The sequence below is a fragment of the Leptonotus elevatus genome, chromosome 20 (assembly GCF_054856555.1).
Source record: "Leptonotus elevatus isolate MCC_2025b chromosome 20, RoL_Lele_1.0, whole genome shotgun sequence".
Taxonomy (NCBI): Eukaryota; Metazoa; Chordata; class Actinopteri; order Syngnathiformes; family Syngnathidae; genus Leptonotus; species Leptonotus elevatus.
The window spans coordinates 6,445,921-6,470,200 of NC_141258.1; the positions used below are offsets into that span (position 1 = coordinate 6,445,921).

The 24,280-nt window shown below is 43.6% G+C and overlaps 1 protein-coding gene across 2 annotated transcripts in view; it reads right to left on the reverse strand.

Moving 5' to 3' along the window:
• raraa (retinoic acid receptor, alpha a) overlaps positions 1-24,280 on the reverse strand; it is a 164,653-nt gene that overhangs the window by 32,525 nt on the left and 107,848 nt on the right. Inside the window, exon 1 of one of the 2 annotated variants that reach the window (XM_086064201.1) lies at positions 16,725-17,431. The exons of the other annotated variant lie outside the window; for it this stretch is intronic. Coding sequence (XP_085920327.1) covers positions 16,725-16,902 — 178 coding nt within the window. The 5' untranslated portion in view covers positions 16,903-17,431. Of the gene's footprint in view, positions 1-16,724; positions 17,432-24,280 lie in introns of those variants that run through there. 2 annotated transcript variants of the gene reach the window in all.

Genomic DNA, 24,280 nt, shown 5'->3' on the forward strand with positions numbered 1-24,280 from the left:
GCGATGCCAGTTGGCATTTGACCCCCGGGCGACCGAGGATACTTGTGGTGGGCACGCGGGGTTCGCTGGCATGTGGGCACGCACGGGACTACGTTTCAGTTTGCTTTTTTTTTCTGTGGAATCTGTCCTGAGCCATTTGCTGAAAAACTCATGAGTAATTGGTGTCAAGGAAGTATGGAGCTAGCGTTAGCCAGGGTTGTTATCAGATATTACGGAGTGTCTTTGCTGCAAGTTGAAACAAATGAAATGTGTTTGTTTAGGAATGTCAGGCGATTACAATTTTTAATCGCATGACTTATAGTTAACTCACGATTAATGTACAATAAAAGTTTTCATACTCTTGTTAACATAAAAAGTGGATTTTTTTTGACTGATCGAAATCTGGCTGCATATTTTAGCCATACAGTAATTTCATAATTCAGAAAATTTAGTTAAAATTTAAAAAAATTTAAGTGTGATATTGATTTGTGTTGGTCATCATTCTGCCACTAGATGGCATAATTGCATTTGTAAGACGGCGGTGACAGCTCAGTTCGTTATTCTTTTCATTTTAAGATCTATCTAATCTTTAACATGACATTAGTCCATGTGAAAAAATGATCCGCAAAGGTTCGAGGCGGAGATTTAGCGTTGGGCTTCTTTGTAATCAAATTAACTGGATAAATCATTGCAGCACTACGAAAAGATGGAGATCTTGTTATTGATTGACATTTGATATTTTTCATAATCACATCCTGTTTCCTGTCAGACAACAAATGTGCCATTCTGATTCAGATTATTCAGCTCAATAGTGGCTAAAACAAAAAATATAATCCTTTCTGTATGTGCACCTTTACCTAGATCCAGATAGACAAAGTTCCCTAAAAATCAATTTTATTTGCATACCTTTAGACCTTTGCACAACACTGAGATGTATCCAACTACAAACTGCACACCATTTCAATAACGGTTTTGTTAAGCGGTGAGAGTAAGATTAGATCTTACTAATGTAAAATATTGAGACACACGACTCTGAATCACAAAATAGTTGGTAATAGCAGGAAAGTGCATGTTGTTCTGAGGTGCTTCACACATTTCACCCTTGCTGAAGGTGTTTTCAGTATCATTTACACGTGAGAGGTACCTGTGAATGTAATCTCCTAGTGACAGCTTCAAAATTCCTAGCATGCCGAAACAGCACTTCCAACCAAGATTATGAAAAAATAAAAAAGAGGACAAAAAAAAATTCCTTCACATTCCTGTAAATGGACGGTCAACCTGGTGAGCGCCCAGTGTTTCAATCAGGGAAAACATCAAAGTTTTCTTTTCTAAAAAAACAAAAACATAAATACATAAAAATATAAAAATATATAAAATAAACCGAATAAATCGAATCCAAAAAATATATATATTTCAATAAAATACAAACAATAATAAAAAAATATATCAAAATATATCAAAATATATTTTAAAAAGATGTAGAACAAAGTGATGAGGATGAGAGAAAAAAAACTAAAAAAAACAAAAACAAATTGAACATAAACAAAAATAAATACATGAATATAATTAAAACTAAAATATTTAAATAAAACACAAAAAAGCAAAAAATATATCAAAATATATTTTTAAAAGATGTAGAAAAAAGTGGTGAGGATGAGAGAAAAAAATATAATAAAAATAATAAAAAAACGTAAAATAAACAAAAATAAACAGTTAAATAGAATTTAAAAAAATAAAAACATTTAAATAAAACATAGAAAAGCACAAAAGATATCAAAATATATTTTTAAAAGATGTAGAACAAAGTGATGAGGATGAGAGAGAGAAAAAATCTAAATGAAAAATGATTAAAAAAAACATAAAATAAACAAAAATAAATACATAAATAGAATTACAAAAAATATATTTAAGTAAAACACAAAAAAAGCAAAAACTATCTCAAAATATATTTTTAAAATATGTAGACCAAAGTGATAAGGATGAGAGAGAAAAGGTGGGTAACTATGGAAAGGAGAGAAGCTTTAGATGGACGCCCGCTCGGCGCCAAGCAAGCATTTCAAAGAAAGTCTCGGTCCCCCCAAACAAAGCTGTGCACTCTGACGTGTTTGCTCGGTGACACGCGTTCGGCTGGCAGAAGGCGTAGCCGCGGCGTAACCTCCCTTTGTCAACTCCCGCAAAGTGAATTAATCCGGCGTTCTGCGGCAACTTGCAGCCGGCGCATAAATCAAGCTCAAGGTCGTCACTGGATCAGGTGAAATCTACGCGCACTAGTCGTGAAAGCGCTACCTTTTTTACAGCGCACTTTTTTTTTAATGTTACTGCTGTGAGTGTGAAAATGGCTTCATGGAACATTAAGCCTCTCTGTTTGAGTGTCCGCATTAGTTAATTATAGATTTGTGTGTCAACATCTCTCCCGCGATAACAAGCAGACTAATTATCCAAAGTTGAATGCCCTTAAAGTTGTAATTTGTCATCATATTGCACTTTTTCTTTGGCTTTTTGTTGCATTTTCATGACACTTTTTCCAAAAAGGGGAGTATAGAAGAAAGGGGGAAAAAACCGACACATTAAGTTACTGATATTGCTTTTATGTTCAGTGACGGTTAACACTTTTGTTGTAGATGCACCCGCTCTCGCTGTGACGTCTTGATAAATAGTGATGAACTTTTTAAACTTGGATGACATCTTAAAAGGTTAAACTGTACTTAACAATGCCCTGTGAGGTAAATATTTTATGACGGTGATGATTTGACTCCGGGAACACACGTTTGACTGCATCAATTCCTGCGGGAAATACGAATAAATTAGAAGTCAACCAGCATTCTGGAACAGATTGTGGTTGACCTTCTACTGTATTCTATTACATACAAGGACTTCCAGTACTCAAAAAGACCAAGATTTCTTGCGGATTGACCAGGGGTCAGCAACCGTTCCTGTAAAAGGAGCCATTTTTGGCCAAACAATTAACAAAAAATTTGTTTGGAGCCGCAAAACATTTGAACATGATGACGGAAACAGTACTGTACCGAGGGCCCAAGAGCTATTTAGAGGTGCACCACAACACAAAAATATGTAGCATCCAATACATTTCATTTTCTTCTTCCTTTCGTCTTCCCTATTTGGATTTTTCCTTTTTTTCTAATATTTTCAGGTTTCATTTTTCATAAAATTATTAGACTTTGGCGATTTTTTTATTCAAAATGATTTGAGTGACAATGATTTTTGCTTCAATCTACAGATGTGCAAGGAATTGTAATGATCTGCTCTACTCTGACTCGCTAAAGCTAATTAGCGCGCTACTCGCGGCACTTTTATCACTCAAAAGAACGGCTCCACGCTGAAAAAAAAACTTTCATTGGAATAACTTGATCGTGACTTTTTCCTTTTTTCTTTAACAGTGTATCAGACCGCGTGGAACCACACTGCCCATCAGTGGTCAAACCGGGTACAACATGAACAGCGCTCTAAATAAAGGCATACACAGACAAAGGCAAGACAGTATAAAATAATTTAAATAAAATCGATTTTGGGACATTTAAAATCAATTCTGAATCGTATTAAATGAAAATCGCGATTCTTATGAAAATCAATTTTTGGGCACACCCCTGTAGTCCACGTCGCCAAATACGTCACACAGCAGACATAACGCAGGAAGCGGTCATGTGCAGAACATGTAGCATAGCAATGGAGGATAGCTTGATCGTTGCGGTTCGCAGGCACCCGGAATCGCACGACGCGGCGTTCTACACGTACCGGGACCGGGCCAAAAATAGAGATTGCTTGGAGAAAGAAGCGTGGCGGTCGGCTTATCTGGTGAGCTTGTTTGTTTAATTGTCAAAAATCGAAGCAAGCTAGCAATGCTACACAGTTAGCGGATTATTCCGATCACAATTACATATGATAACTATAATTAATTAGGTTAGAAAAAGGGGTAACCCAGTCATCTCAGAGCATCCGTTTTTGCGAGGAATCTTGCACGCATCTCATCCTGCAATGTCGTCCATACACATTAACCAGACCTTATTCATCTTTATCGGGCTGGGCGTCACACACAGTGCCGTCTCTGTGCCGGGAGGCCAAAGGGCCTTCGTGAATGCTCCCGCTCGAGTGTTTGCTCTCCACTCACTCTAACAGAGAGGTTATCAGCACATTGATACTCGCTAATCCGATGTGACTGGCAGCATTGAAAAGGCTTCCTCCCGATTCTTAAGCGCATATTCAGCAGGAGTGGTGAAAGAGGTCATAAATATGAGGAGCTATTTTACATGAGAGGGCTGAAGTGGACCTGGAGAGGAAAAGGGGGGGGGCAGTGGGGAAGGATCAGGAAAGCTCATCAGAGACGATACGGGGAGAAGAGAAGATCACCGGGAACGGGGCTTTGTCATGTAAAAAAAGCGCCTCTTTGGACCCGTGTTCTCCCTTTGCCCCGCTCGCGCTTCCCCTCTCTCCCCCGCTCGCGCTCTCGGCGGATAACACAATAGTCAATCACAGGGGAATAGATTACGAGGGTTTGATCTTCTCAACTTCAGAGCGGAGGCATGACAGTGGAAATGAGGGAGAGGTCGGGAGTGCAGCGTGTGCGTGACTCCCGACGACAGTGTGTGCAACGATGCTAAATAATGGGCTCGGCCGGGGCCTTTTCTTTTAAATTCCGAAATGCGCTCGGGTTTGTCACCGCGTATTCATCAACGGTCGCCGCCAAACGGGTGACGCGACGGTACAAGCCTCGACGTGCCAAAACGCATTCCATTACTGAACGCAAAACCCCTTAATGATAGCAGTTCCCCTTCATAAATTAGCTCAAAGTACAAAGTGTCATGCTCGGAGTTGAAAGCATATTATCGCGCATGTAAATGGAAGTATTTGCGTGGGTGTGGACAAGGAGATGCGGCAAAGGGTGCCATTATCTTGTCACTACTTTGTTAAAGCGCTCCTTCATGCCAGAAGACGCCTGAAGGGTTAGCACGCCACTAAGAAGTGTCAAGAACAAGGTGTACAATATGTTGATACACACGTGCTAGATCAAAACAAACCGTAAACAAATCGTTTTATTTCGTTTCCCTGTGAAGTTTGAAACTTTTGCCATGAATGGAAGCTCGCTGTGAATGGTCTAAAGTACTTTTTTCACGGTGGATGAACAGAGGATAGATACGTTCCAGACCCATTGGCAACAGATGTTAATCGGCCGTAGACAACTATGAACAACAGATTAAAATGGCCTCCCCTCATGTAAAATCCAACCGACACTCACTCCAAGCTAAATATCCAACTCAGGAAAAAGAAAATGGCCAACATCTCTCCAAATATTCTCCAACAACTGGGCATTTGACTAGCAAACAGAAACAGAGCAAAGGGAGCTAAGAGGTTTCATAAATGGTGCGTAATTAGCAACATTTCTGCTTGACAAGTATGTTCACCACTTCTTTTTATTACTTAATTGATTGTACATTGCAATAAATCAAATCTCAAACTGATAACATTTGGCATTATAGAAGCGCAAGCCATGCTAGCAACGCAAGCGGCCATGGCTAACGTGGGCTTATTTACAGTGCTAATGCTAGCTTGGTTTCTTTGTAAACCTTTTGTGTTTGTCTTGTCCATGTTAGAGGAGGACGTTGTATGTAAATAACATTTTACAAACCGTGTGTAAAGTCGGAGCTTGCCATTGTACGGCGCGGAATGGAAACACCCCTGCTTGAACCGAAAGCGTGACTCTCTAATATTGTCATCCACCAAGCAACGAAATTAACAGTACACAAAAGGATAACAATGTGGGAATCAGTAGAAGCTGGAATATTTTGTTCTTCCTTCTTGCCGGGTGACAGGTGATTATAAGAATACAAGCGTTGTTTGAAAAGGAGCATTTTTCTCATTCCATTCCTGTAGTTGCGCTTAAGTCTCTCAACCAATCAACAGGCTGCAGTCTGTCTCGCCGAGTGGTTCTCAAAATGGAGTCCCCACAAAATTGTTCACAATATTATTACTGCGCAACACTTGAAGAAGCAACAATTGTGAAAGCATTTTAAGACCAAACAATTGCTGTTAGCGCGATATCCTGTACGGCGTGCATCCAAGCCACCGCTCTCCCGCTAGCGCAGGCTAATGATGACTGATGACACGCAGTTGACTCCGCGGTCTGACGTGCGTTGTCAGGGGGCTCCTTAGTGGAAAATTTGGGCAGAGCGAGCAGAGAAAAGCGAGAGACAGACACATTTGTCTTTACTGTCTCGGGGGTTATTCAGACGATGGGATTTTTGGATAGCATCGAGGGGCTAAGTTAGCATAGGAAGCGATGACTGGGGGTGGGGGGTTGGGGGGGGGGTTAGTGCGACTAGCGGAGTCATCAAGAGAGCACAGTGGGATGTTACACGAATTTAATGAAGGACAAGTTCAGCTTCCCCTCTGTCTGTGTGTGTGTTGTCTGTGCTTCTGCAGACACCAATTTCCTGTATGAATCCCTGACCTTTCCGTGTAGCCTGGAGGGAGCCATTTGATCATTTCAAACGCACACACACATACACACACACACGCGCGCACAATTTTCTGTGATATGCTAGCCTCCTTATGACGACTGGGTTTCGTCAGACGTGATCTCCGGTAAGCCTCCACGGGAAGTCGGTCACATTTCCCCACCTCGAAGGAGCAATGCGTGATTTAAAGTCGCTGCTGCGGCTTCTTCCTGGGTGCGAGCAGATATACGGTCAGGGCCGTAAACATGGCAGGTTTACCGACACTGCCGTGCCCCTCGTGTATCACTCGCGTTTACACCGGGTGAATTATTTGGAATTTTGATTTGATCTGACCGCAGTGGAGCCAATGAATGGTCAGACGAGAGTATACAGCGATTCCCAACCATCCGTCTCAACTGTCCAATGAAAACCACGGTTCTCCCAAATATTTCTAAAAGCTAAAAATTTCACCTCACCTAAACTATGAGGACATTTTGTTGTCTAAAAAGTACACACAAGTATCTGGTAGAACATGAACGTGAACAAATATCATTATCGCTGGGCGGAAACCTCATTTGCCCAAATATGGTCAGTTTCTTCACAAATTGATACTATTGGTCTGTCCCCAAGTTATCTGCTATTTTTGCGCATTATTAACCAACTTAAAGTCTTGAAAATATGTTGAGAACAAATCTATGAACTCACTTGAACGCAAATATACAAGAAACTGCACACTGTTTAAATTTATTGCATTACACATGGCTCCAAGACCTTTGGAAAAAAGTTTGGCAACAAATGGTGACCAACCGGTATAGTACAACCGGTTGTTAGATAGCTTTGAGAAGACATTTTCTAACGTTGCCGACACAACTGGCAGAGAGACTCAAATAACTTGAACCCAACTCTCAGGTGAGCCCCGTGTGGAATCTTGCCTCAAGGGCCCAGTTAACCCCGTCTGGCTTCTTGACTGCTCCGTCTCTCGGCCTCGCGACCCGGGCGGGCCTCATTGCGACCTTGTGGGAAGCGGGCAAGCATTTATTGTGACCCACTTCGGCGACCAATAGGAGCGCACACCTCTTCCTAGTTAACTCTATCCATTAAGCTAAGTGGGACCCATCATTTATTCAGCAGTTGCCGATGCATAATTCAGGGGACAAAGAGGACATGTCATGAATAGGGACACACACAGGTGAGGCCGGCCTTTGCACGCCATTTCGCACGGCACATCTGCAAACACTTCACTTCGGTGGCTTCATGACTATGCAGGAAAATGCGCGTTTAACTGGAAGCAGACGAGCGGGGGGGCAAACTTTAAGTGCGACCCCCTTCTCCTCATCCTCCCTCCACTCGCAAGCACGGGTCCCGGGGGAGCCACTGATGTTAATACAGTTATTAAGCCTCTCCACTGAAGCCGACTCCACCTCTTCAACCCTGGGCATCAAGAGCCTCTCTCTCTCTCCGCGCCTGCCAGGCGGCAAGCACGCTCGCTCGCTCGCTTCCACAATCAGATCAAACAGTCCGAGCAGACCAGCTCAAGGGGAGTCTGTGATGGTGTTTCCCACTGAGCGCTCAAGCAGGTTGGCTCGGATGCATCGAGCCCACGGTGCATCCCAGCAGGCTTTATGGAAGGAGGGCGGGGGGGGACGGGGGGTGTTCCTCCGTCCTTCCATCCTTTTAAGTCGTCTGACAGAGATTCCCATGCATGTCTTCTCGGCGTCGGTGGGATTAGAGCCATGAAAGGCTTTCGGCGAGTGCATGCGCACCGGCGGATTTCTCCGGCATCCAGTAGATCGGAAGGTGAGCAGTGGAATCAGGGGTGGCCAGGTGAATAGGTAAAAAAAAAAAAAAAGCTCTTTCGTAAAAAAAAAAAAAAAATACGCGGCATACCGCGACATGCGCTTGGGCTTATAATCGCTGCATTACATCCAATCCATAATTTACACGAAAGGAGCAAGTTTGCCACAGTAGCCAGACGGAGCGCATTTGGGCAGCCATGCACATTTGCACGCACGGCGCTTGATATAAAAAAAAGGCCTGACTGCTCTCATATTGGACTGCCCCTCTTTTACCAGCCTGGTAGCTGCGTGGCCTCATTTCAAGAAGGCTCAAGGTAATGAGGGGTTTCCCATGAAAAGTGGGCCACGCATGAATGTTATAAATACTCGCCGAGCGGCGGCATTCATGGGGGCTTTTCGGTTTAATCTTGACATTATAAAAGGGACGGGCAAGATGGAGGCAAATACTTTGCATGGGTTTAATAGGACGAGAGGATTTGGGTCATTCTGTACAAGCCCCGCCATGCCAGTGCTTGCTGGCAGCCCACGGGATGCGGGCCAAGTCTCTCGCACTACAAAACGAGTTGACCAGACTCTACTTTTTTACAGCTTTCTGTTAAAAATCCATCCAGATATGATCCCTTGCTCTCCCACGGATCAACCCCCCCCCCCCTCTCTCTCTCCAAACTTCCTCTCCCGCTGCCTGAGATCTCTCTCTCTCTCCTCGCTCTCGTGTTTTCTTTCGGCTGAAAGGTGCTGACAGCCCAGACACAATAATCCAACTCTATTGTAAGACTGCAGGCAGCTCTGTAAACACGATTCCCAGAAATGGGGAAAAGCGAGCCATGAGAGGATTGGGAGATTTATGCAGTCAATTTATGGATTACAAAGAATTTGCTTGATCGAACTGATCAAGTCTTGACGGTCTTGGCGGGGCGGGGGGGGTCTGGGCTCTTAACTGGAGCCACTCTCGTTTTGTATATGTGTATGTATGAAGACAAAGCCCGGCATTAAGAATTCAACCATGCAAAGAGGATCTATGACAAGAAAAAGAAAAGGGCACACAGTGACCAAATAAATAATTCAGGCATATACTTGAGATTAAGTGTCGTGTTTCCTATCAAGCATTTATCTTTTTTGGCTAAACATGAAAAGCTTCACCCACAGGATCCAAGAGTTCGCTTATCACCAAGTGGCTCTTTTTTTTCCCGGTGTCCCGTCTCAACCTACATCTGTTTGGAGTGAAGTCAAGCTTCAGGCCACGTCCCTCAGTTGACACAATACTTGTATATCGCAAACAACAAGCAGCCGGTAACCCGATCGCGTCTGCCTTTGTCGTCGCGACAGAACTTCCAATCCATCACTAAGCGGCTATGCGCTCCGCCTTTCCATCCCCTCATTTTGGCAGTCCATTTCATCTGAGGTCCCAGGTGGGCCTTTAAGAGTCAAATGTCGGGGAGGCCGAGTTCCAGACGTACAAGTAATGAATATGAAATGATTGAAAAGGGGCCGTGGGAGCACAGCGACATGCGTAGGGAACAGAGATCTCCTCTGACGCTCAAGTGGGACTAGATTGAGTCGAGCTGGGCCGCTCCGGTCCGGGGTCGGGGGCTAGCGTGACGGAGCCCGAGAGATGAAGATACACAGTATGTATATCTTAAGTTACATTACGGAAAAGGCTCCATAAATGCAGACATACAAGAGGGCCTTGTGTTCCTCCAGGAAGGCACTTAGACCAGATATTACGATAGCTAACCTAAATCAGGACAATAATGAGATTATCTGGCAGACTGCAGTTATCTTGTCTATCTTCGAAGAAGGAATGCTAGCTAATCAAAACCACAATTCTAGCAAGGGGGGGGGGGGGCCTTGCTGGTTTGTTGCACAAATAAAGCTTACGGTTTGCGTAATCCCGTATTTTTGTTTGTTTCTTATAAAAGACACAAGGCGTCCGTCTCTTTCGCCTGCTGACTGACTTGAGACGGCAGTAACGCCGTTGCTATTTTCTGCCCAGACTGCAAAAGAACTGCCAGGGCTTTAGTATTTTTAGCACGCTAAAGCTCGAGCCTATTTTCTTGGCTTCCCCGCTCTCTAAACAGGATGGCATTCCATTGTGGCGTTTATGTAGGTATGCCCCGCCAGGAGGGGGACGGCTTGAGGGGGTACGCAGTCACGTGACCTGGACAAGTGGGGAGGATAAATCGCATTTTGTTTAATGGCGGCTTCTGCTCGATTAGACGTGTCACGTTAAGTGCAGTTTTCACGTGAATACAATAACGTCGTGGTTCTTAAACTTCCTGGACAGCCGGCAACGCCAATTCAACAGATTTCTCCTCCCGACCCGTAGCTTTCGGCCAATTAAAAGCTCTGATATAATTGCGACGTAGCGTCAGAACATAAGGAGTATTTTTTTTTTGTCGAGAATATACATTGGGACGACACTATTCCTGAACGTAAATAGTGAAAATACGCAAGTAATGGGAGTTACCCAAAAGTTTAACAATATTTGCTTATATTAATAATTTCAACGGTACAAAATGTACTGTAGACTGCATTTTGACATGGAGGAAAAAAAATACAAGTGAATAGGTGGAAAATAGGCGGCAAAGAAAAATCTACAAAAACGAAAATTTGGAACAAACCATGAATATGAGGGTGTACGCTGGAGAAAAAAAAAGTTTCATGATTAGTGAAAAGGGACTTTTTCATAAAAAATATATATAACTTTATTTCTTGAAATTTTTGGACTCAATTCTCATAATTTTACTTTACTCTTTATTACAAAAAAATATGAATTTATTTGTTATAATAGTACGGCTTTTTATTCCGACAAAATGTCAATTTTTTTAAGGTTTACAACTTTTGTAAACATAACATTTTTCTGTAAAAAATATGAATGTATTATCATAAGATAATGACTTTTGTTAGGTTGGGTCATGGGGTCATTGTGCTATGACATTGTCAGTTGCTATGCAGTTACTATGTCCCTTATGACGATGATGTATTTAGCCACTCTTAGTTTGTCTAGTCACTCTGATTTTGCAGTTGCTATTGTGATGATATTTGCAGTTGCTATTGCGATATTTGTAGGCGCTATGCAGTTGCTATGTCGTTTAAGATGTTGATTTTTTTTTTGATTGCTGTGCACTAATGTTTAGTTTAGGCGTTCTTTAAGAAATGTTTGCGAACATTTGCAAATAATGCTACTTCTTTTAATGTGGTTCATTTTCCAGTGAACATCTCACTTGTTAAATAAAGCAAGTTTTATTTTTAATTTTTATATATTTTTTAAAGGGAAAACATAGCGCAGGTGCACATTTAAGGATTAATAGCGACACTGACTACCTAGCTTAGGGCTGCCATGTTGCAAATTTTGCCGTGTAGGTACGGTGGGGGGTGGAAGATAAAGTGAGCCGGAGAAAGGAGACACTTTGGGAATGAAAATGCCTCGCAGATGAATTCTGCGGTGATGAATGTACCAGGTTCAATAGCCAGATGAATTTATATGTGTTCCATTATGAGGGGGTGGCTATGAAACATGGAGCTGGGGGGGGTGGCTGTGGAGAGACGGGAAGGAGAAAGCCCTCCCTGGCTGTGCTGAGGAGCTAGCCATGCACGGCGCGTTGCGAACAAGCCATCTGTAGAGATAAGTAAAGAAGTGATTACAACAGGGCCAGCTCCATTTCTGACAGTTGACGCTTGGCTGCGCCCACGCTGCGAATTGATTTAAATGAAGAAGCTATGAATATTTTAAAGGCGGCAACATCCAACCCCCCCCATCCACCCACCCTGCCCCCTTGAAACTCAGACTCCCGCTCACTCCTGTGTGAGTGCACAACACGAACGGACACAAGGGGAAAAGTAATTATTGAAAGGGAGATTACATTGCTATTTTCACAACTTCCTTGATGAATCAGAGACACTGCCCGGATTCTTGGCTGTGGCCCTCGAAGGATAAGCAATATAAGTCTGTCTATATGGTGTATTATATTGTTGGTTAGCATTAAGCTAAACAAACGTTCATCAGGCATATTGATGTGTTTGTTTTAAATGCATACAATAATACAACTAATTAATAATAATAATAATAATGTAAAAAATTAACAAAATAAATAATTAAATAGTTATAATAATAAAATAAAATATTGAAAACAATTAAAAAAATAAAATTAACAAATAAAAAAAGATATACTTATAAAATAATAATAATAATATAAATAAGTAAATAATAATAAAATTATATGCACAATGTCTAATGAATGATGGTTTAAATCTCAAGAAACTCGAATATCAAGTATTGATGCTTGATACCACTTTTTTTTTTCAGCCCGATGCTAGACAAGTACTCAACTCTTGATTTGTCACCAATACTGAGACCAAGTACCGAGACCACTTGTACTTTTGATACATGGAATTAAGATTTCATGGCAATTTTCTATTCTTCTCATTTCTAGGTCCTGATCATTAAACAGCCATGAAAGGGTGGCCGATACCTGTACCGTGAGTGCCGATACCTTGGAATAAAGCTAGGTATTGGACCGATACTGATACCTGGTATCGGCACTCGCCCATCTCAAATATAATGGGAATTATAATCTAAGTAATGGACAAGAATACAAACATGGAGCACATTTATTCCTAATTTCCAAGCAACTCATGATTATCCGAATTTATTCATTAGGGGGATGTTGGGAGGGAATGTTTTAGAATCACTGCCCGATGCGGTAAATAATAGATCGCAAACATTGTAAATACCTGCCGCGTAAGCTTCTAAACGAATGATACGTCTCATTAACTCATTCACTCCCAGCCATTTTCACTGAAGGAACCCCCTTCACTCGCGGCTGTTTTACTGGATTTTGCAAGGCCCACAGAATATTGTGTTCAATTGCTATAAAAACCTACCAAACCTACCAAAAGAAAGATTAGAGTCTATTCTTTCATCAATATTTTTTTTTCTATCTGTTTCCGTTTTTCAGCAATGAACATTAAAATATAGCTAAGTTTCATCATTATTCACAAAACTGTTTAAAACACTGGGGAAAATAGCTTTTTTTGCAACATGGCCCTGGTTGATCTCTTATACTCTACTGCCATTGAGAGGCTGTGTCAAAGCATTTTGTATGCTCTAGCATTATTTTAAAAAACGTATAAATGCGTCTTTGGGACACTCAAAACATTGAAAATAGAACATATTTATACATTTCTGGGAGCAAATGAGTTAAAAAGGTGCAACAAGGTTGGTGACGAGGTGTTGTTTGGAGCGATGACAGGTTGCGAAACGTCGCCCCGCGGCCTTCACGGCAAGAGAACAGTTGAACTCCCCTCAACCTTTCGCCTTTACAAACATACCTCGATGACAAAAATGGATTATTGATGTCCACCTGCGGGTGAAAGCAGGCGTGTTTCTGTGGTCGCAACTTGAGCCGACTCTCTCTTTCTGTCAACTCGCTCGCTGTCGCCAATGGCTGAAAAGGGGGCGCGGGCATGTGGCACAATAAGGGGCCTGTCTGACGCTTCCCTCCCCTGGAAAAATGGAGGACCTTGTCTCAATGCCACTTCAAAATCTGGGACCTTCCATAGGCCACGCTCTCAATATAAAAGAAAATCTTCCAAGAGCCAGGGACTAATAATACAGTTTGAAGATTCATTTCGGGGGATTTTGCTGCTTCATGTCAACAAAGTCAGAGATTGCAATTTTACTCGTGTAGAAAGCTGCTTTGCCAAGAAACCCCTTAAGTGGATTAATGAAGAAAAGCAAGTGCAGTACATATTAAATGACCTCTTAGTCCGGATGTTTGGGGATAGCGAAATTCCCATCAATGTCAAGAGCTGAGCGTGTTTTCACAGCTCTCGTGATAATCTGCGAATAATATGAAATACAGAGGAGGATGTAATGGTCACAGCTTGTTTGCATGCCTAATGCTAATCTGCTGGCTACACAAGACCCCGCCCGTCGCCTTTCCACGTTTCCGCCTGACAACCGCAACAAAAACATAAATATGATGAAAAAAAACCATCTGACTGACCTCTTCCGTCCTTAAATAGCGCATGAGTCAGATTAAGCCGCAATTCATTTGACCCCCCCCAGGCTACCCCGCTAGCCCACTTGGCACCCCTAACTTGGAAAGACAACCTAGCTAACGCACGCCCCGCCCCGCGCTGTACACTCTCGATGAAAAATCCCTGGTGAGCGCTTTGATTTCATACACTGGACAGGCCTGAGAAGATAAAAATGAAAGACAAAAGCACAAAAAGCTGATGGGCTGGTGGGCATTTGGAGCCCGCCGTGCAATCCCTCTTTTGCTTCCTAACCCCCCCCCCCGTTTGTGAGTGTGACAGTCATGTGAACACGGCCACGCACATTCTTTCATGCATGAGTCCGTAATTGCTGGAAGGTTTTTGGACGGGCATTTAATCTGCAAGACTAGAGTTGTTCATTACACACATTCAGCATAGAGTCAACATGCTAGTAACTTTTTCTGGTTTCAAGACAAGCTGACAATGGATGTATAAATATGGTAAGCCTTTATTCCAACTATTGGGCACTTCAAAATGGTGGTTTTGATAGTTGAGCTCCTGAAGCCCAAGGTAACAGGTCAGCACAAGGTCATATGGATACAATCGCTATATATTTATATTTCCACACGAGAGGGGTCAAAATTAAGCGATTAATCCACAAGTAATCGCTTATCAACTATTTTTAATAATCAAGTCATCGTCTAGAGTCATTTTTTTTAAACATAGTATGGTCAACATTTTATTTGTTTTCATTAATCGATATATTGAATTGAAAAAAATAATCTTTACATTATTTAAAATCGACAGTGCACTAACAAATTAATTATGATTCAGTTACTAATGTTGATAATTGTTTTTCAAAGTTAAAAAATGTTGTTTTAAACATAATCAGTCTGCTCTCATGCTCGGTCGAGGAGCTGAAATTGGGAGCATTTCAACCATAATTTATTTTTTATTTTTTTACAAAAAATAAAGAGTACTTTGATAATCGATTAGTTGTCAATTAATCGTTGCACCTCTAGTTGTTTTTTAATCACTAAAGAATACCACATAAACAACATTTGGTTATTAAGAAGTAATCTCGGGGGGGAATTGCTTTGCACTTTTCTGCAAAACAAAATTCGATCCGATTATTCGATGGAATAATCGAATCTAAAAATATTTGATAGTAACTGCCCATTCATACACACCCGCATATGCATGCATATACACTGGAATACACATGTGTAAAGATAATTTTGGATTCTATGATTTTTTTCATCACTCCCCCTTTAAATCAAAGATTTCAAATGTTGACAAGTGAATTTATATATCAATATGTTCCCCATATTGACCCCAATTAGACGATATTGCCTTAGTTTCAACTGCAGGAGAAATGCGATATTTACTACATCCTCTAAAAGCAGCTAAACTAGCTTTTTAATTAAATTCGCAGAACAGAACATTACCCAGAGACAAGTGGTATTTTAAGCATCTGCTTTTAAAAAAAGAAAAGAAAAGAAAAGCAGAATGCCAGCTGATGTTTTGGGAAACGTCTCCTCCTTTTGAACCTGGCTGCTTGCAATTCCTGCTGAAGATGCAAGGTGAAAACAGAAACGCGCCGTGTTTCGTTTCGTGGGCCTTGTGATCTAAATAAGCCCCGCAGCCACGTGATGACACGGGTGCATGTTGCACTGCTTCCTCCACTACACCCACCAGCAGCACCAGTCCCCAGTCGCCCACTAAATTTTTTATTACCCGGTGAGGCAAACAGAGGCTTATAATGCCCACATCGAACCGACACGCAGCCACTCCGCGGCGGAGCCAAACAATGTGGAGCGGAGCGAGGGATCAGAGGTCTTTTCCTGGACCAAACCCCCACACGCTCTCACCCGAGAGCTCACATGGTTCGAATCAATGCTGCCACTAAAACCGTTTACTGGGCCAATTCAATAATTACTATTAAGCTTGAAGCACACGGTGGGTTATTCACAATATTAAGCAAAAGCAAGATAGTAGCAAACTGAGCGGGTCGTGAGGGGTTTTATTGCTCAAAAATCCCTTTGTCATGTGCTTCTAAAGTCTGGAGTCAAGGAGGAAATTGGCCCTTAAGAGCCTGTGGAGATTCCTGTCTTTTTACACTCCTTCAGCTGTGAAAGACAACAGAGCCATCTCTCGCTTAAAGGGCTGCCAAAAAGACTTTGTTGTTGCAATAAAACTCCATTGCAGCTAAAAAAGAAAAAAAGCGCCATGCAATGTCACCAGGTCTCAATAAAACTAGTATTCTCCTAAAACTTGCACAGATTGTGCCTTGTGGCACCAAGAATGAAAAAAACAAAACAAAAAAAACCCAACGTGGATGCGCACAAGAGGAGCTAAGAAAGTGGGTCAAGTATTTATAATGCAGATATGAAGCTGTGGATTAGTGATATAGGATGCATTTGTGCAAAAACGGTTAAATAGAAGGGATTGTAGATGAAATTCCATCACGTGAAAGGTATTCCGAGGAAGGGGTACCTACAGTGATTGGAGCCGTTCCAGTGCTGGTTTCTGACCGACGAGCTGTAAGGATGAGGGGCCCCGGGCACAAGTCCTTTCTCCGGGAGTAGACAACCTCTGCTCTGGTTGTAGTAATCCATCATCAAAAAGGGATTCGGGCTGGGGTTCAGTCCCACTACGTCCACACTTTCGTACATCATATGAGCCAAACAGGCGGGGGTCGCTATCCCGCGCACCAAAATGAAAAATGAAAAAAAAAAAAATCAAACTAGTGCGCACACCGGGAGAGGTAGAAGAACACCAAACGGGATCAGAGCAAAAGTGATAGATCCATTTGAACATTTGCCGTGTTGGTTTTCACGCGATGTGAAGCGATCTGCATGCTGCGACGAGGACGCGGACGGGGACGCGCAAAATAAAAAAAAATGCGCCGATTAAAATCCAAAAGCGGAAAGCGCACGCAAAATAGTCGAGGGAATCCCGTCTGACTGCAGCTTCTTTCTTTCTTTCTTTCTTTCTTTTTTTTTGGAACAGTCCGCGTTCGTCCCCCCAGCCTGGTTTCACACGTCCACGGCGCTTTGCTAAACCGAGCCCTCAATTCGGCATCCGATCCGACCCCGACGTCCGACCGTGCGCAAGATTTCCCCTCAGCGAAAGCGCGTCGTTTGCGTCCTGAAGGAACGAGCCCGCACGGAGGGAGCGTGTGGCCGCTATCGTGTTCTGCAGCAATGTGACAAGGCGCAGCAGCTGAGGGCTGAGGCTCCACCCCCCCGCACTAGCCCCCCCCCCCTCCCCTCTTCTGCTTTCATCCGTTGCGCCTCCTCCGTTTAACCCATTCAGCACCTCAGCACGCTTCTTCGCAGACCATCCCGAGAGAGGCACCACCGTGAAAGCGGCCTCCTTTCACTCTGCTTTAAGTTCTAAAAACATGTGCTGTGATACTTTCCAACATATTTCCCATCCTAGTCCCCCCCCCCCACTTGCATCTCGTTTGACCCGGTCATCCCCCCCCTTACCATCCTCTCGTCACTCCCAACCCTCACATTTTTCTCCCCCTGTCTCCCTCATTTGCCTAATGCTATGCAGCTGAACTTTTCCTGAACCCCGGCAAGTAGGCAGCCTCACCTCCTGGTGACCCGCAGGATGACTTGGATTCGGGCTCGCTCCCCGTCTCACCATTATTCAAGGTTTCCCACCTTGAGCACTCAATGCAACACTATTACACTTTGGCTTTTTTTTTTTTTTTTTTCCTAGAGTGAGAGGCAACTCCCTGCCCAGGCGAGCATTTCGCATCCAGAGTCAAGGTGACCGACGCTCGCTCGGGGGGTTTTCTCACAGTAATTACAACTTGGGTCAAATCCAGCTGTTGTCTGTTGCGTCACATCCCTGAAACCGGCGTCGCTCCTCCTCGACATTGCAGCATTCCATACAGCATTGTTGCCACTTGTTATGCAAACTCGCGGCTTTGCGGCGAGGAGACATGTGCCAAAGCGATCAAAGTGCAACACGCAGAGACTAATTTCCTTTGTTCGAGTTGGGAAAAGCATTTTTTTTTCCCCATAGGAACGCAGACATAATCTCAAACGGGGTCAAACGGTCGCCCTTAATAAAAAGCATTCTTGTAAATTGAGTTCAGGGGAATTATTTGTGCAGATTGAGAGTTACGAAGTGCCGAATCGTGGCGCTAAACTGGTTTTCACCATTTTGGGTTAACTTGAATTTCGCCCATTGCTAAGACGCTGATGCACTTCCCGCTCGGTACCGAGTCGCCATTTGCCACTAAATAAGAACGTGTGTGCCTTCATTCGTATCAGCAGTTATCCGGCACAAAAGACAGCGACTTCATTAGCATTCATAGTAGCCGGTTGACTCGCTTTTGAAAATTAAAACCCAAAACACTACAATTCCAATGAAAATCCAATACACAATAAATGATCACCAGGAACTATTTATAACAAATTACATTGCTAGTCAATCTGGTGACCGGTTTTTCGTGTTTTTGCTATAGCTAACGCTAAATGACATCTTGGGTGACAGTTCAAGCGCTCTAAACAAGGTTTAAACCGGTCCTGCGTTGTAACTTTGGAAATATGCCGGCAATAAAAAAGCTCAGCTTGCGTTTGGGTCTGACGGCAACCGCAGCATAAGGCGAGTAGGACTACATTTCCCATGATTCTTAAGATACAGAATGGGGAAGTAGTTCTAGTTCCGGTATGACAAAAACACACACACCTGTTAGCGATCAGATGTACAGGGAGTCCTCCAGTTGTGTCGTACGCAACCTACGTCGTTTCGACTTGACGGCACACCTTCTTTTCTTTTTTTTTATAAATTTCCCACAGTAACTACGCCATTTTAAAGTTATTTAAAGTTGCGTTGTTGTTACCTCCAGCAACGGACGTACATCAGCAGCAGGTCGGCACGCCATCGGGCACGTCACATTTCCGCGTTTATAGCTGCGCTCTGCCGTCCCGTCAGCAATGAATGTCCGTGCGGAAACACGAAATATTGGTTCCGTATTTGGATTTAAATTATCCACTCGTACGCCTGCAAAGGTTCTTAAAATGGAGCTTTATCAGCGCGATTGAATCACCCTGTTACCTATTCCATTACCTCGACAATGCCTCTCCTTCTCCACCCCCCCATCCCCCCCACCCACCTGAACCACAGCTGGCTCTCACCAACAGCACTTTGGAGTAGGATTATCTGCATGGAGGGCTTGGTGTGTGTGTGTGTGTGTGTGTGTTTGTGTGCGATCTGCTCCGCCCCCACCCTCTGTGACACTTCATTCAATGCAGGCCCAGGCTGTGTTTACCCAATGTGATAAGAGCACAGTGTGCAGGCCCGGGCTGTGCCGACAACCCCCCCCCCCCCCACCAACCCCTCCCATCACCTGCGCTGATAGCAAAGCCATGCATTCCTTGACAGCATTAACAGTTGGGGTAAAATGGCTGTCAGAAGATGCTAATTTTCCAAGGGGTGGGGAGATCCTACCCACTGTGATAGACCAGAACAAGCTGAGAGAAAACAGACTGGGGCGTGACGCTTATGGCAAAGGGGGGGGGGGGGGGGGCATAGAGGATTAAACCTATAGAAATTGTTTGCTTAGTCCAGAGAGAGTGGAAAATCTAAGATTAAAAAATACTCAAAACCGTAACGTTGGTTGGCGATACGACGAGAAGTTGTGTATAATTCATCCACAAAACTCTCGCTTTGAACGTCAGTCTTGTGTGATCTATCCAGGAATGGAATGTACAAAAATCATAAGCTCGTATCCCCGCTGAGCGGCAAACGTTTGCGAGTGTAGTGGATATGGATTTTCCGTCACTGTTTGTCAGGGTTCAAGGTCGCAACGATGTCCGCTAGACATTCGGCAACAGTTTTATTCGTCGTCCGACAGCTTCTTTTTTTTTTTCTTTTTTTTTTTACAAGAAAGAACATTTAAACTGTTGACCAAACACCCGGCGAACGTTTGCGACTTTGAACGCACCCTACAAGAAATCAACCTTCGCTCCCTTTGCAGATACTCGCAATCCTTCGCCCCGCAGTGGGATACGGGTTATAGCCTAATTGGACTATTCAAATTGGGTTTTTGCAAAATCTGCAACTGCTTCTTCAGTTCTTACTGGTACTCTTAATAGTACCATAAAACGTGGACATCACACCGATCCTAAAATCTTTACAATGTCTTCATGTGAGGTTAAGAAGAGATTTTAATATCATACAGTTGTGGTCTACAAAGCTCTGGCTGGTCTTGGACCTTGATACACTTCAAGACCTTTTAATTCCCAGAGACTTCCAGACCCCAAAGATCATCAGGAACAAACTTCCTGAACACCGGAGTAACATTTCTCTCCAGCCAGACAACTTTATTGTTCACTGCCCGCTTTTTCGTATAACATTAATCCTGATTTTAAATTAGGATTTGATTTTCTTCGTAGGAAGTACCAGAGGCCTAATAGAGGTGGAATAGTGTGTGCGTGGAAGGGAATAGCGAAAAAGTTGGAACAATGGTGTGAAGTTTAACAGCCAGGACTGATATATCCCGCTTTGTACATGTACTGTACACATCACACCAGCTCCTGGCACGGACTCGAAGTCGATACATATCTCATTTTATGTTTGCGGGAAGCGGCATAGCTGTGTGAACTCGCCCACATTATCTGTGTGAAATACAGGCGACGAAACACCATAATTCCTGATCTATCTTTGGCGCGCCAATTTTGCAGAAACGGTGTGAAAGACACTTTAATGGTGACCTTTAATGGTGTTTGTCCGCCTGAGCTGGAGTCCAGCCTCGGCCGTGACCCTGAATGGCAGAGATGGGAAATCCAGGTCCGGAGAGGACCTGGAATTCCCATCTCTCCTGAACGGGGTACGTTTTTTTTCTAGAAAATAGATGGACGTTTAAGAGTTTCACATCAAATGGGTGAAGTCGTTAACGTGAAAGCTGCGACTCCACCGAGGTATTGCATCTTCATGACTGAGTAATTGCAAAATGGAGAAAAGAAGGGTCACACGAGGTTCAACCGGTGTTATCGCAGCAGCAGTGCAGGTCGCTGGTCTTGGTCCAGCCTCCAATGAGTATCATGCCTAAGATGTTGAACAGGCATATTTTTGGCTCGAAGCAAAGTCTGATAGTGTGAGATTAAAGTCTTGATCTGCTCACTTGATATTAACGGTCAGCCTCAGCTGCGAAGCGGCGCAGAAAGTTCAATCGCAACATGCGAAGCTCGCAGACGATCGGCGGTTATGCAAGCGATCTGGAGCAAAGCTGAAAATGAGCGTTCGGTGCAGAGTGAGGGAGGGGGTGGGGGGGTGGAGAATGGAGAGAGAGAGAGGAGGGGGCGGTGGGATTTTTAGAAGAGGATTCAAAGAGTTTTATGGGCAAGGTTGTAGAGGAGATTGCTGGCTGGACCTTGAGGGTGTCAAACTATTTTTACTGCTCCCTCTCACTTGCCTTTCTTCAGGCCAATCAGGGGTGTGAGGGAGCAGTAAAGGGGGTGCGGGTGCTCCCGAAACCGTGCCTCTGCCGAGGAGATGAGCCGTCAGGCTAACACAAACAATAGGTCATTATGTCATTTGGATTATTGTACGTGATAAAAAAATGGTGGAGGAAGAGCTGCTTGGCTGGAGCAGGGTGGTGACTGAGCAGATCGTTTTCGAATGTTCAGCAAATCCTGGACGCGCTCGATCAACACCTGCGACCGAGCGTACCTCGGCTCATGCCGAAGCATTCTTTTTCTCCCTTCATGTCAATGAACACTTTATTCCAGTCGATGTTTAAATCAAATTGAACAAAAACCAGAAGAGAAGTCATGTCAAAGTCATCAGTCGAGACCTTCAAATCGGACCAGGTCCAACAAACGAGTCAACACTTGATTAGACTAAACACCGTGGACTAATTTGGGACTTCCTGTCTGATTTGGTGTCTACGACACAGACACGGACGGACGGGGGCCCTCGCGCCGCACCTCCCGCTGAGCTCTCCTGCACATGTGCCTGCAGATGGCTCATGCCCAGGTACTAAAGACGCTGGGGCAAGCCCTGGCAAAGCCTTCTATCTTCCCTAAATCTTCACAGCGACCTAATAAAGCAGCTCAGCGGGGGGAACATCGGGAGAGAAAAGTAGCAAAGGAAGTCGTTCAGAACATTTCTTGGTGAACGTCCAGGGACGTTTACATCAGAACGACCCGAGTAAAAACTGTTTTTGGTAACGTTTTCCATACTTGGTGAACAAACACTGTATTATGCATATCTGGTCAGAAGACGGTGAAGCAAATCAATATGGTTTTCAATATGTGGGGTGGAAAAGATTCAAGGACGGTTCGATTTGAAAGTGGAACGATTCGATTCGGTTTGGTTCGAAATGTGCTATTTCCTTCTAAGATATATTTCTCCAATAAAAGTCATATACGTATCTCGAATATATTTCAAAGTGGACTGATTCTGTCACCTAAACCTATTGCCATCTGCCATCTTTAAAGTATTGGTGTGTAGTATCGGAGCATGTTAACGAGTCTGAGTACTCAGTACAGTATCAGCGCAAACTGATGTCGTCTGGTAATGAGCATTATCAAAAAGCTATGTTAGCTTATTAGCTGGCACAATCAGTGCACAGATTCATCAGCTGTATCATATCAAGGACAAACAAGTTGAAAGTGTTATTTTGATCCGTTTTGTGTTTTACGCCTGACATGGAAAATACACTTTAACCACCGTATGATCGCAATGGTTTCAACTCAGTCGAACAAATAAATGAATGAGTCACTCTTTCATTTTTTTTTTTTTTTGCTTTATAATTGCCAGCTAAAAATGGACTGAACATATTCTTCAAGGATTCAGTATAAGCACGAATGCTAAAACAACACGGCAGTCCACCATTGTTGTTTTGGTTGTGACTGAGCCGTGCGTGCCGAAAGTGTGTACTTAACACGCATGGACATGCCCTCCGTTTTCCGGCAAGTGCTGTCAGTAAAGATGGAATTGATAACGATGTCATTTGGAGAAAAAAAAAAAAAAGAAGCCACTTTGAGTCCAGTTGTCAGTAAGTTATGTGTTTTCACCTGCGTAAATCTCTTGGCTTGTGTCACCCTGTGCCTCGCAGCATGTTGACTTTATGATCAGCGCCTAGCATTAGCATGCTTGTAGCACTCGCCAGAGTACGCCATTACTGCATTCCTTATGGCCTGTATGTGTGTGTGTGTGAGAAGCGTATTTACTTGACAGTCTATATGGGACTCCTGTCGCCGTGTGCTGATTTTCCTGCGTATACTGTACGTTGTTTGTTTACACAACTGATTTTTGCGCACCGGCCAAACCCAACAGCTGTGCTACCCGTGTAATGAGGGGCCCGGCCGTGCAACGTGAGAACAAGTAGCCAAGATACTCCACGGACCTCTTTGCCATAATTTCCTATGCGTCCTTTCTGAAAAGACCCTCTTAGTGACTGCAGGGATCTTTTTAGAGCTCCTCCCTGTCATTATCCATTTAATGTCCCCCCCAACAGCAGATTCCAGCATTTATGGTACAGGCCTATATCTGCCCATAAAGCCTTTTATTGTTTAGCCCCGCTCTGTGGAGACCGTAACCTGGTTTTGCAAGTTTTTATGGGGACCTTCACTCTATCACACCGGAGGAGGACAAAGCTGCCCACCATCGGTGTTTACCAAAGTATGGCTCGGTCATAAATCCATCAGGGCCGGCGGCATTCTGGAAATACCTCAGCGAAGTGAGGTGGGGGCGGGGGGGGGGGGGGGGGTATAGCTTATTGTATTGCTTGTAATCTTCCACACTCTGCAGCCTTGAGTTAGTCAGTCCATCTTGCCGATGATCATTAGGAGACCATCACTCAGCAAATCAAATAGAAAATTGTTATGGATGTATCCCTGGAGGAAGGATATCTCGGGTCACGCAGGACTTGGAATGGACCCTCTTTAGCTGTCAGGCAAGTTTACATGCGAACATACGTGGCAAATTCCCTTTGGAACGACAAAAGGGCCAGAGAAGGGATCAGAAGAAAAATAACAAAAAATAACCAGAATGTTCACATTGAGTGCGCGACACACGTTTAAGTCA